Raw genomic sequence first — 13,943 nt, 5'->3', positions numbered from 1 at the left:
AGATTTAGGAAATACACTCTACCAAGGAAAACTGAATTATTATTTGAATAAATACAGCCTATTTACAAAGTGGAAATAATTATTATGTTCCATATCCTTGGTGGACTGCACAAGAAGTAAGTGGTTTAAAGTATGACGGGTAAGATTCAGACTAGACATCAGGAAAAAAATATTTTAGCAATAAGATAGTGAATAACTAGTTGCCTGGGGATTTCTTCAGGCACCTTTGATAAACATCAGTTAAAATGACACAAGAATAATTGAACTTTGCCTTGGATGCTTGGAATTAATCAAGAGACTTTGGTCTTTCCAGCCCAACTTACTGATGATTCAGTGGTGTGCCAGAGACATACACATAAAATTCAGGAGAAGAGGATAGGAAAGAGAAGGGTTTGGTTGGGAGTTAGGAATTCTTGATTGCCAGTTTGAAGGGAACATTAACAAATTGAGAGGTTGGGACTTTACAGGGAGTGAAACTATTGCAAGTCACACATGCATCCTGAACCATGGAACTGACTCCTCTTATGTTGCTCCATTTTGATCTAGAAATGGGTGTATTTCCTTCATCTTCCAGTAATTTCAGAGCCAAGCTGAAATTCCTTACATGTGGAAGGGCTTCTTAGCAGAAAAGAGGTTGTTCCTTTGCAGGGCTAAATAAGTAAAACCTCAGCTGTCTGGGAATTCCGGTGGTGGAACGCAAATAATGTGTGGAAAGGTGCCTTTTACACAGAAGACTTCTTGTGTTATTTGGGAAAAGATGCTAAAGATTTGGTATCAGAATGTGTTGTAACATGCTTAAAATGAGAGGTTATGGGAGGTTTATACAGAAGTATAAACATAAAAATGTTGATGTTGAATGACTGGAATACAGTAACTATGTTTTGGGATATATTACGTTAAACAAAGGTGTGGATGAGATGACTTTGGTTACAAAAGGTAATGTTTTGGGGTGGGCTTTGCAGCACTTTCCCCCAGGCCCCAGCTTGGATGCCAGGCCCACTGGCCAAAACTAGTGCCATGAACAGATTTTGCATCACAAAAGTGCTTCTTTAACAAAAAAGTGTTAACTTTTTTCTCCTTATTTCTGTCTGCGTATGACATCTGCTCAGCATGTCAGTGTGAATAGTTAGGAATAAACCTGTCCAGAGGAGCAGGTCTGCCAGCTAAGCAGACCCAGACAAGAGCTGTGGTTGTGCAGCTGTTGGTGGTGATGCTGCAGGTGTCAGTGTGGCTCTGGGGTCCCCCTCGGGCACCCCTCTTGTCCCCTAGTTGTCCCCCGTCATGGTCCTGCTGGCTGCTGCCAGCCACGACAGGACAAGTCAGGGGCAGGTCTCCTGCTTGCTGCTCCCTCATAACTGAGGCAATATCTGTCACATTAATATCTCAGTCTATAACCTATGGATGTCACCTGCACAAAAGCAGCAGTTTATTTTAATACGGCTACTAATAAGCTGTTTGCAGTGGGCTGCAAAGCCCTGCGGAGCAGCCCTCACTTGATCAAGAGACGCTGAAGTCTTTCAGAGGCTTTGCACTTAGGAGGGAGCTGGGCATGCTTCTCTGAGGTGTAGTTTCACTGTGTCTGGGGTATCTATTCTGCTACGACTTGTGCTGTAATCAGTGGCATTGCCCTGGGATAATAACAGCAAAACTGAGGTAAGCAGGAGTTTAATGTACTATTTTTTTTATGTTCACAGACAAATGTATGCTGATACTCTCTTTTTTTTTATTTTTTTTTCCCTTTCTCTTCAGGACTTCTGATTTAAGTAACTAATCATCATGTCTGACCCTGTTATTCTCCGTAGCATCAAGAGGTTGGGAGAGGATAACTCTGCTTTTGACTTGGATGGCAAATGTAAGAAATTTATTCTTCTGTCAGCTCCTTATTTTCTCGACCATGTAAAATAGGCAGTGGGTGGCCTAAGTGGAGCAAATAGTGTACATAATACAAAGCAGATAGTCTGTGGAATAAATATCAAGTTGTGTGGTACCTGCTGTTTTGGGTATGCTGCCTGCAAAACAACTTTTCTGTAAAAACTACGTATAACAATTCCTACTGATGGACAATCTTCACTTACCAACCTACAAGTTCCACAGTATATAGCCAGGTTTTTATAGTGAGCACTTTGCTGTACAAGTAAAGGGCCTTTACTGGGGGTGGGGGGAAAAGTTCTGTCTTCCATAGTTTCTACAGCTGCTTTTCTTTTAATTCAGCAGACATATTGTTAGAACAATCAAGCTGGGTAGTGGTTAAGACTCTGCAGTTTTTTTTAGTATTTCACTTGAAATATTTTATGACAGATTACTTCCAGAAAACTGGAGGCTCATGTTGAAAGACAGTTCTTCTCTCATGGCACTAGTTTTCACCAACAAAAAGAAATCAAAGCAAACCATACTAGACCCAAGTTACAGTGATTTTTTTTTCCCCATGCCTAGACAACAGCTCAGATTTAAGGCAGTCCAGCCTCAGCCTCTTTTGTTCCATGGGAACCTCACTTCTACCTTCTGTTAAAATTTGTGGCATGCACCAGAATTCTTCACATAACCACGAATATAACTAAATTTCAGACAATAATCAAACTTTTTCAGGACCTTATGACAGATTTTTAATAAGACACCCCTCTTCAAACCTCTCTCCCTGCCATATAGCAGCACAGTGTCCCAGCTATAACTTGATCTGTGGTGTCGTTATATTTAAACTTTAGTAGCTGCTGACTGATGCTAAGTCTGTATTTCAAATCTAGTATCATTCATTGTTTGGGTTTGGGATTTCCTTCCAATCTTCATCTGTAACAGGATGTCTCATAGGACTGTGGGCATAACTTTGGAGTCTGAACACATTTGGAGTATTCAGTCTGAACTTGGAATAAGCCTTGTGATTATCTTTTTAGAGATTGACTGATACCTGCCTCTGGTTTCTCAGTTTCCTTGGAAATGCACTGTGATTTTCACTTAATGTAATGAACAGTTTGTTTGAACTACTAGAGCACCTTTCCCAAAGCAAATCTCACTGCTTTAAAACCTTACTGGCATTCTGATGATTGATTTCTTCTGCTCCGTAATCTCCAGTGAGGTTTGTTTCATTAACCACCTTTTGTATATATTAATAAGAATTAACCCTCTGTGGTTTAGCTCTTGAAGGCCACATGTGTAGTTAAGAGATAGCTTTAGCTGGGAGCCTTTTGAGTGTGATTTTTCATCATTTGAATCAAGTAACACAGTTCTTCAGGCTTAACTTTTACTGTGTTCTCACAATACCAGGAAAAACTCAAATTCTTGTCAATGTTTGTCAACTTTTCCTTGATTTTGTGCTTTTTGTAAAATTTCTTTCTTAAATGCCTTAATTCCTCTTTCAAAATTTTTTGAGCATTCAAAGTTTACTATAGCTTTTTTCTTCAAGGTTAATAAATTCTATCATCTCCCCTACATTCTTTTATTTTCTATAAAATCATGTTCTGCCCTGTTTTTCTACTTTTTCAATTGTAGCAGTACTTGTTTCTTTCAAAGTAAGTATAGGTACCATCATTCCAAATTCTCCTCCTGCTTAAAAACTTCTGGCCCACAAGAGCTGGCCTGCAGTTCCTCACACTCTTGCATAGCATTGATATACTCGTTTCCCTCTTCAACTTTGGAGAATGCTTATTTTGCTCTGTAAACCTGAACTAGCATGACTCAGAAAGCTATTTCACCAGACTCTCTTGTTCCTCGCATTTTCCTTTCAGCAGCCAATTCATGAGCTGACTTTTGGCAAACATCCTGAATAATGTATTTGTTCATCTGGAAGACTGAAAACTTGAGACTGCTTCATCAGGAGAAAGCAGGCATAAATTGATATAAACTTACCAAGGAATTTTTGGACCCATGTCAGTTCATGTCCCTGGCTAGATGTCTCAGTGGGAATAAGATGCTTATAATGCAGGAATGATCAGGTCCCATGGGGTTCTAGTGTTTATGTTTCACATGTCTACAGAGGTTATGTACTTGAACAGTGATTATTAACTAGACTGTGCATTTATTTTCCCTGACAGGTAACAGCTTCAAGAAAACAGAGTAAGTCATGTACACAAACAGAACAATCAATATTTCTTGGAATATTCAAAGAAGTTAATGTAATCAGATCAAATGGATGCATTTATAGAACACATGGTATTTCATGAAAAGCTGTTCTCTAGGACTTGAACTGGTTTACTTGATAAAACAGACAGAGGTAGACCAAAAGAGTCTTAGAAACCTTTAAAAACAGCAAAATATGGTCTTTCTTTTGAAAATGTTTTTGATACTCAAATTTATCTTCCTTCAGTTTTTGATTTTGAGAAATGAGGTTTTCAGGAATTTTAACTGATCCTGGTTAACTTCTCTAAAAGCTTAGGTGTGAGACTAAAATAAAAAGAATTATCACACTTTATTTGAGCTCAGATATTAAGATTTATAGGTACAATTCTAGACACTTAAAAGCTGAAATGATATAGAGACCTTGACCTTCAGCTATAATCTGAGATTTAAATGGGGCTAAGAGCCTTCCTTTTCCTAGATCTTGGGACTGGACAAGCTTATGGGTGCTGTAATTCATGCCAGCTCTTTCTGACACAGTGTACACAGTCTAAGAACTACTCCTAGACTGAGGAAGCAAGAGACTATCTTATTTTTTGTCTTTGTCAGGTTGCTTATCTCAGAGAGCACCAGCCCCGTGTTCAAGGTCTACCATGGTCCTCACACATATCTTGAAAGCCAAGTCGTGTTGGCCTTTCGTGTGTAACACATATATGGTCCTACCTACTACACAGGCTGTCTAGGATCTGGTTTCTGAAACTGATCATGACAAATATAGCTTGAATTCATTTATTTCATTTAAAAAAAATCCTAATTGAAAATCCTTACTTATTGATCACTGAATGTACGCAGCTGATGATTACTTGCTATAACACACATCTCATCCATAATGGTGCGACTAGTCCTTTAGATTTTAACTGATCATACAGAACAGCAATACATAGTGTGAGCACTGAAAGAAACGTGTATGGTAGGGTGAGAAATTCTGCTGCTACTATGGACAGATGAACATACAGACAATAAAGAGGGAATGGGAACAGGACCTTTCTCGGTCTTAAAGAAAGGACAAGCAAACAATTTGGTTGGTAGTTTTTTCCCTGACCTCAGAGAACCCACAATCTACATTACAGCAACAGTGTTTTGAGGTGCTGCTTATGAACAAAGCATAAGCCTCCAGATCATTTTAACCTGACCTCTGTTCTAGTCACTGTCTAAAATTTAAAATCACTGGTTCCAACAAAGGCTGAAAGAAACAGCTTGTCTCTTAAAATTCTGGGCAAAATATCTCAAGTAAAATGTAATTTCAGAAGAGGAACCAAGAGAAAAAAAAATAATGTAAAATCTTATCCTTTTTGCTAGGAATTTCCATACATATGAGGAACCTCTTACAGAGAAGAAAAGTGAAAAGTGAGTTAAGTCCAATTCAGAGTACTATGTTTGCATATAGAAGAAAATATGTAGTAAAATACAAGCTTATAATTTAATGTTTTCTGTTCTTGAAGGTCATCAGACAAGAAAGAAAACAGCATTCGTGTTGGCTTCTTTCAGCTGGTAATGAAAGCAATGGCTGTAAATATTTTGTGTGTAGTGTGCTGCAGAATAAGTGGCAATAATCTATATGGTTGTTCTGGGGAATAGCTGTGACTAAGCCAAACTTTTAAGGATTAAACCATTTGGCATTAAATCCTGCTATTAAAGTCAATAGGTATTTAATAGAAACCTTTGTCATTATGTCACCTTGGTATCAATTATTGATATTTGCATCTGCATCTATTAAACACATTATATTCAACCTACATGTAGATATAGGGAAACGTGTTAAGATGTACAGCAGGGATCTACATGACCTTGGTTCATTCTTATTTCTGCCCAAAATTTGTTGTGTGATATTTAGCAGATAATTTAGATCCCTTATAATTGCTCGATGGGTATTAGAAGATTTGGTAACTACAGAAGCTTGGGAATGTAGAATACTGTATGGTATGCCTCGCTATTGATGGTTCTTGGAATCCCATAGAGTGCATCTAAATTTTAAAATTAATGTAGTAGGGAGATGTCCAACCCAGCAGCATGCAGCTAAGAGGTTTTATTATTTCTATTTTGCATATAGTCCAGGCAGTTAGCCTGTAATGTGTTCAGAGTAAGACGGTGGTACTGGGCTAGTCCAGTTACATCCATGTGGCTTGTACTCTACCTGGCTAAGTATCTCAGCCTTTAGTTGGGTGGAGAGAACAGTCTGTCCACACAGAGGGCAATGTCTGTCAAGCAGAGGGGTTTGAATTCTGTAGCCTGTTATGCACAGATATTTAATTTCTAAAGTGCAATTTGTAAACAGTGTGTTTGCATCAGATGTGCTGAGATTAGATCTCACATTATCTGTATATTTTCTGTGTTTTTTTGGTTTTATTTTTACTCAAGGGAATTTCTAGAGTTCTTACGAGCGAGGTTTGCAAAACTATGATAGTGCTATAGTTTTCTTCTGATGTTGTTTGTAGAAAGACCTTTTATGTCTCTTCTGATTACAAACTTTTTTTCCCCCCTTTATCTTGTCTGCCATAGTGTCCCTTTCACATATGTGCTCAAAATCCTCACCCTTATTTCTCATAGACACATTATAGCACCTACAGAACCTGAACAGGTTCTTCAGCAGGCTATGATTCCTCTTTACACTCCTATTTCAAAACATACAGCATTTGATACTGACATTCTATATGGACAGTTTGAGCTATACATTTACGCATTACTTCAGCCTGAGAACCAGACTTCACACAATCACAACAAAGGTAGCTGAAATCGCTGTATCTTAGCTGAGTCTTCAGCTGCATGCGTGCATGCTCTTAGCCCATGGCAAATGTAAGGTAATAGGACTTAGTTCAGTCTTTTTTTTTTACTGCCTACGGTATCATATTTCTGTACATTTCTCACAGATTAAGAGCCAATGCACAATTGCCTGGCTCAGCCAACATGTCTTCGAGTATTAACAATGAGAACTTGCTCTGGGACATTTACTTGGCTTTCTGCCACCGCACCCCAGACTTGAGAAATTGGCTAACTCTATTCAGAGGCTCTGCATAATGCCCTCAGGATTTTTCCTCCCTTTCCTTTCCCTCTGTCCTCACAGGAAATCTGCAAAGCAGACTATATGTATGGATTATAATTACTATTTTTAATCTTTTAGCTAGTTTCTGGAATGATGATAACGTGGAATCATATTGAGCTATTAATGTTATATAATATATTCATTCAAATGGTCAGATTCTGCTGTCAGCTAAAAGGGAGCTCATAATAATTTATGAGGCTGTAATCACAGGTGCAATTACATTAGATTGGAGAGAGAGATTTGTCTTCTTTCTGTGTCGAAGATAATTCTGAAATTTAAAGAGAACGGTTTTGTATTGGATTAATGATTTATCAGTATATAACCAGCATGAAGACTGCCTCTCAGCAGAGACCATCTTTTTTTCCTGTTTCTTTAGTTTCGATTTTCTTCAACTATGGAAATTTTAATGATGGTTTTTGGTAGTTTCTGTGCTATTGTTCATGGAGCAGCCCAGCCAGCTGTGTTGCTTGTGCTTGGTGCAATGGCAGACACGTTTATTGAATACGACATTGAAATGCAAGAGCTTGAAGACCCAGGCAAGACATGTGTAAATAACACCATAGTGTGGATTAATGGTACTATCCATCAGAATGAAAAGAATGCCACAATAAGATGCGGGTAAGTAGTAGATGTATTTGTTTCTTTTCCTTTGTCATTGTGGCTTGCCAGAGAATGCATTGCTAGTGAAAGTCCACGTCAGCCTTTAAACCTTACCTTTTGAATCCATAAGGCAGAAAAGGGGCATGGTTCTTGTTACAGAGTCCCATTTCTGAGCTGGAGATATTATCTTGAGGGAAAGAAGGTCATCTTGGGTTTTGGTCTTTCACCTATTAATGTCAGCGAGGATGTTCTTTGATGATGATTCTTGTGATAATAGATGTATCTGCTACACATCTGAGTTCATTAATCTGTTTTCTTTGATAACACTGTAGGTAAGAATGACTTCTGGTCATTTCGGTTAGGACTTAGGTGCCTACAGGTGCCTGCTGACTTTCAAGCTAAACTTTGGTCATTGAAGACAAATGAGTGCTTCTAGGACGCAATTCATCTTTGCTTATGGGAGATGTCTAAGGCGGGTCAGATGAACTGCCCTATAAGAGTGCCTGTTCGTTTCCATTAACTATAATAAATGAAGTCTACATGTTTCATTCAGATACAGATATCTGTCAAAGCCAAATTTGAACAGGTAACCTTTACTAAGGCTCATTTTTCAGTGCATCATTCCAAGAGTTTTCTAATCTCTGAGTGACATTTAATTAGGTATTTAATTAGAATTAGAAGTTACTTGTCTAAAGGTCTCTGAAATTCAGAGCACATGAGAACTAGATGTAGGTGACTGGGGCCAAATTACTTGCTCCAGTCTGTCCAAGCCAGCCCGCTGAGATGGGGCTGGCGGATAGAATACAGGGCAGACCTGTGTTCCTCTGAAGCAGCAACAGTGCACCAGGCAGGATAAAGTGAGGCATTAAAAGTGGTATTGGATATTTCTGTCAGGCACCTGAGTTGTGTCCATGGTTGTTTTTTGCAAGAGATCAGGTCAGGTGCATAGTGTTCCCTTTTGGCTTAAAATTTCGGTCTACCAAATTCTGGATAAACAGAATAAAATTTGCTGTATGCAGGATGTTTTTTGAAAGTTCTCCGAAAGCATAAATGATAACGATCTGAAGTGCCTATTTCAAAGTAATCTAAATGCAATAGCATCAACTCAATGGCCTTAACTGATGTTAGGAGTAATACTCCTACTTGAGCTAAAAGAACTGATGATTTCAGATTAGCAAACTTATGGTACAAAGTAATACTTGAATTGACTTTAGCAGCTGTCATTTCTCTTTGTAAATTGTTGTTTAAATCTGAGTGTTACTAACTGGTATAAATGCATAAACCAAGCTAATTCAACATCTAACGAAAACTTGCTGGGCAGCTCTGCCTTGAAACACCCTCTCACCTGTGCTGTTTTGGAGCACGCAGCCTGGTGAGCTTTCTCAGGGGCTGCAGGGATGCTCCGGGATGCAGAGCATTTCTGGTACCTGCCAGCACCCTGCCCTGGCACAACAGGCATAGCAAGCAAACCAGCTGCTAACAGCAACAGTCTCAGGAGTGGGAAGCAATGCCTCTATTACCAAAACAAGCTGACTTGCCAGATGACATGACTAAACTGAAGAAATGCCAGATTAGAAATCTACAAGGAATTTGAAACAATATTGCTAACGCTTTTTTTTTTTTTTTTTCTTTGTTTAAATTTTTCAGGCTCTTGGACATTGAACAAGAAATGACAAAGTTTGCAGGTTACTATGCAGGAATTGGTTGTGCCATACTTGTGTTAGGATACCTTCAGGTCAGTATTTTGTTCCTTATTTTGATTTCAAAGTTTAAAACACTAAATAATTAAATGTAAAATAATTATGTTCCCTATAACTGCTTGTTCAGCTGTCCATTTGAGCAAAGCAGACACTTTCTGTCCTCATTCTATTGGCTGAAATAGGCTAGTTCTGGCAATCTGAGAGCTCCTTGGATTTGTACGCGCATACCTTTGTACACGGACACGTTTTGCCCAGTGAGATGAATGCGTGCCAAAAGAAATACTTGCTCAAGTGTGGTTGTGGTTACTGTGGAATCCACATGCCCTCCCAAAATAACAACTGGAGGGCTTGAAGATTCCCAGTAGGCATCTCAACTGTGTTGAGCCCTGTGTTTCTATTACAGTGATATTACAGAGTCATATTGGTGTAAAACTAGTGTTGGAGAAGAATCACATCCTACATATTCTGTAGTAATGGTTCAGTCCTTCTAACTGAGAGAAGCCACAAGCTTGGATGATTCCTGCATAATCTGCTAAAGAGTCCACGGCTTTTGAAGCTTTTTTTACAATTGCAAAAATCACTTGCCATACTCCTTCCTGAAAACTACCCCAGAGTTTTGCTGAGGTAGGATGGATGTCATTCCTATATTACTTACAACTGTAGATGGAAAAAAAAATATCTGAATGACATTCATGTAATTCATGTGGCAGAAATAATTCAACTTGCATCTTCTCTCAGCCTATCAGAAGTGAGACAAATCCTTGATCGAGAAGCTTTATAAAATTGTTAGATTATTTGAAGATAAAGGGCATAAAACAACTATTGTGTCTGTGTAGCTAAAATATATTTTACCTGAATAGTAAGTTTCTCAATAGCGAAATTGCTCTTTCCCATTTTAGCCAAATTGCTTTTTCCCATTTGTTGGGAGTAGAAAGACTTTTCTTGCAATTTATCAGCCACATTATGCTCTTCCCAGATCTGCCTTTGGGTTATGGCTGCAGCTCGTCAGATACAGAAAATCAGGAAAGCTTATTTCAGGAAAGTAATGCGAATGGATATAGGCTGGTTTGACTGTACATCTGTAGGCGAACTGAACACCCGAATTTCTGAGTAAGTAATCTACAAAAAACATATGCTACAGAGAACATTTTGTACTTCCTTCCAAACACAACAGAATGCCAATAACTAGGCATTTGACAAACATTTTCTAATATAAAATACAGCTATGTTTCTGGGAGCAAGGACAGAATGATTATCTCCCCCATCTTCTAAATGAGTGCCTTAACTGTTAAGCCACAGCTATTTATCTTTTGTTCCTTGCCCGTTAGTAAATGTGGGGTTTTTTGCTGGGGTTTGGGGTGGGGATTTTTTGCCAGTTTGTCCTTCCCTTCTTCTGTGCCCAGTCCTTTCGGGGTGATCTATAATTTGGCTGCCAGTGCACAGTTCCATGAGGCTAAAGATGTAAGTTTGAACCATCTCTCACTTCTCAGAAAGGAAAATTACATTGGGACACACTTTGCTTAGGGTGGCTTTAAAAGAAAAGAGCAAGCCTTGCTTAATCTTCTGCTAGAGAAGGTACAAGCATCTGCCTTTAGAAAGGAACAAGGGACCCACGGAGAAACCTTCTTAATCTGAACGAACAGGAGAAAAGCAGAGTTTAAGGCTTGCTCCTTTTCTTAGTTCTTCCTCTTTACAGGCAGCTGCGAGGTAAATGTACCAACTCTAGATGGCTCCCGGTTCACAGTCGTGCCTGCATAATACACGTTAACATCTGCAGAAGATTTTTCTGTAGTTGAAAGGGATTTATTTGCCTTTACTCACTGCCCAGTGGTATCTTCGAGTTTCTGTGGTGTTCTTTTTATGAAGAATAAATGCCAAGTGTAAGTCACTGTGAACAATTTCTCTGACAAAAAATAGGATCTGAGCACGTATCTGTCTAACAAATAACAGTTCCCCATTTCTTCAACCAACATTGTTCTGTGCCTACAAAAAGCTTTCTGACTGCAAAAAGCATTCTCCAGAAGAAATATAAACAAGTTCTTCAACCAAACACTCTTGAATTTTTCAATATGGACTGTAATTTCACTTGATATATCAATAAGCTAACAACTTTGCACTTTAAAATGCAACAACACTTGCTCCTACTTATTCTGGCAGTTCCCAGTTCTTCTAGTGTCAGGAGTGAGGTCGTAGCCCGGAGCAGCAGAACTAAAATGACTGTTTTTCTTTAAGATATTTTTTCTGTGTTGGCAATGCGTAATAGAGAACAAATTAACTCTGCAGCTGCCTAGAGGTCCAGGTGATGTTAACCACTGCACCACTGTCCCCCGTGTGACAGAGCTGTCAAATTTTCCCACTGCCTCCAGTGATAAAGTAGCCCTCCTCAGTTTTTCCACTCTCATTTAGAGAACAAACTACCTGATAGAGTGGAGAAGGAACAGGGAGATGGTGGAAGATGGAACTAGAAGAGAGTTGCAACCCTCCACCCTTTTCCTTGCCCCTCAGCAGGGTGGTATGGTGCATTCCCAGCGTCCATGATGGGAGGAATGCCATATTAAGTTCTACTGCTTTTCCTTTATGGGATAGCTGCATCCAGTTGGGATGTCTCTGCCCCATCCTTTGGATCAGCTGGGACACAGTAGTAAGAACCAGCTAGCAAATGTCTTCTGGCAGGACCACTTCCTGGGAAAAGACAATGTGTTCTGTGCAGTATCCATGCATAAAAGCCTTCTGTTGTTGCAAAGGCACCAGGTTTTCTCACTGTAGCCCAGGTTTGGAAGGGGTGATGGTAGAAAGAATAGGGGTGAGACAGAACCCTCTCCAAGGGAAAGCAACTAACCCAAATGTGGCCAAGACCTGCAATACAAACAGAAGATATGCTCACCAGTATTCTGGTTTTATTTTTGTTTTGTTTTGTTTTTTTCCAGTGATGTTAACAAAATTAATGAGGCTATTGCTGACCAAGTAGCAATTTTTATCCAGCGCTTAACCACCTTTGTATGTGGATTCCTACTGGGATTTGTCAGTGGCTGGAAACTGACCTTGGTTATCATTGCAGTCAGCCCTCTGCTTGGGGTCGGAGCAGCTGTCTATGGTTTGGTAAGTGAATTGTGAGCAGTTTGTGTTGAAGTATGAGGAGCTGGGAAGGTCATGCCATGGAGCTGGGAGGCTTGGTGGAAGAGAAGGTTATTACATCCCTTTAAAGTCAAGACAGGCAGATTGTGGTCACATCAGCACAGGTGCTGCAGCGAGGCAGGCTTTGCTCCCACTTTGCTTATTCTGATTCCCAGAATAGTATATCCTGCTTCTAAGACTGGAGCATAAGCATACCTTCTGTTGGGTCCTGTGGGTGGATATTATGGTTGCTGAGATCAGAACCTGGCCTTACACCTTCTCTCTACTACTACACACCCAGTTGAGAAGGTTACTAGACACTGTGCTTGATATCTCTATATCGATCAGGGGCTTTTAGAGATGTAAAATAGTTGAAAACAACTGCTCAAACTTACCTCAAGCTGTCCCTGCTTCTGGCAGCTGCTGTATACTCTCCTAGTTGTTCCTGTTCTGCCTCTCCAACCGTACTCTGCAAACTGCCTTTCACTGTGCAGAGGAAGGACAGTGAAGAGTGAAACTGCAGGATCCTCTGCCCTCTCACCTCCTCTCCCACACCCATCAGGGCTGGGCAGCTCCTGCTCCTCCTCTGCACTCCCCCACACTTTGCTCTTTGGTTGAGTTCAGCCCTTTGTCAGTCTCACTTCTTTCACATCAAGAACAGGTTGCTATCATTTTGCTATAAACCTGTAATATAACTCTGACTAATTTCTTGTCTTCCTGTGCTCTCCTTTCCACCGTGTACTGGTTGCTAGTGGATGACATGAATAATGACTCACGGTGACGTGGAAAAGCAGAATCCTGGCAGGGAATGAAATAAACCCCCAAATGCCTCTCTCTTTCATTTGCAATGTCTTTCTGAGCTCATTCACCTTCATGCTTGTAGTTTTCCCCTTTTCTATTCTTATTCCTCTGTCCCCATCTCTTTCATTTCACACACTCACTGTTAAATGTTTCCTCCTTACAAGCCTTTCCAGCCCAAGTCTTTGGTTTTTACCATCATGAAAAAAGACTCAAGGTCAATCTATCCTGTTTTCCTGTCTCCAAAAGTGGCTAATAGATTCCTGGGACATGATATTTGAAGAGAGAAAGAAAATAATGACACTTTACAATTTCTAGTGATATGTAATTCCTAAGTCGATGAAGTATCTTTGTGTGGAATTGTACATGACTACATTTGCTTCCATTAATTTGGGCATTTTTTTGAGCCTAGGTAAGCTTTTGACATCCAATGTGCTCTGGACTGCTGTGTAGGGACCTGTTTGCTTCCAGCCCAAGAAACAAAGCACAATGGTGGGCAACATCTGTTTCCATCCTTCCCCATCAGTACTAATATCTCTTCTTCCTGAAGCTGGGCTCTGCCACAGTGGCTAAAGGGCTGCTCT

At 39.8% G+C, this 13,943-nt stretch overlaps 1 protein-coding gene across 4 annotated transcripts in view; it reads left to right on the top strand.

Annotated features, from left to right (window-relative positions):
- ABCB11 (ATP binding cassette subfamily B member 11) overlaps positions 1-13,943 on the top strand; it is a 52,216-nt gene that overhangs the window by 9,090 nt on the left and 29,183 nt on the right. For 2 of the 4 annotated variants that reach the window (XM_065069727.1, XM_065069725.1), the window contains exons 2-9: positions 1,750-1,852; positions 4,026-4,047; positions 5,407-5,454; positions 5,550-5,598; positions 7,524-7,765; positions 9,395-9,482; positions 10,424-10,557; positions 12,375-12,546. In XM_065069727.1, the coding sequence (XP_064925799.1) occupies positions 1,777-1,852; positions 4,026-4,047; positions 5,407-5,454; positions 5,550-5,598; positions 7,524-7,765; positions 9,395-9,482; positions 10,424-10,557; positions 12,375-12,546 (831 nt within the window). In that variant the 5' untranslated portion in view covers positions 1,750-1,776. Of the gene's footprint in view, positions 1-1,749; positions 1,853-4,025; positions 4,048-5,406; positions 5,455-5,549; positions 5,599-7,523; positions 7,766-9,394; positions 9,483-10,423; positions 10,558-12,374; positions 12,547-13,943 lie in introns of those variants that run through there. The other 2 variants (XM_065069726.1, XM_065069728.1) reach the window with 2 other exon arrangements.

Source organism: Columba livia, chromosome 7 (genome assembly GCF_036013475.1).
Source record: "Columba livia isolate bColLiv1 breed racing homer chromosome 7, bColLiv1.pat.W.v2, whole genome shotgun sequence".
Lineage (NCBI taxonomy): Eukaryota > Metazoa > Chordata > Aves > Columbiformes > Columbidae > Columba > Columba livia.
Note: the sequence above shows the minus strand (reverse complement) of the source record. Positions and strands in the feature narration are given on the sequence as shown.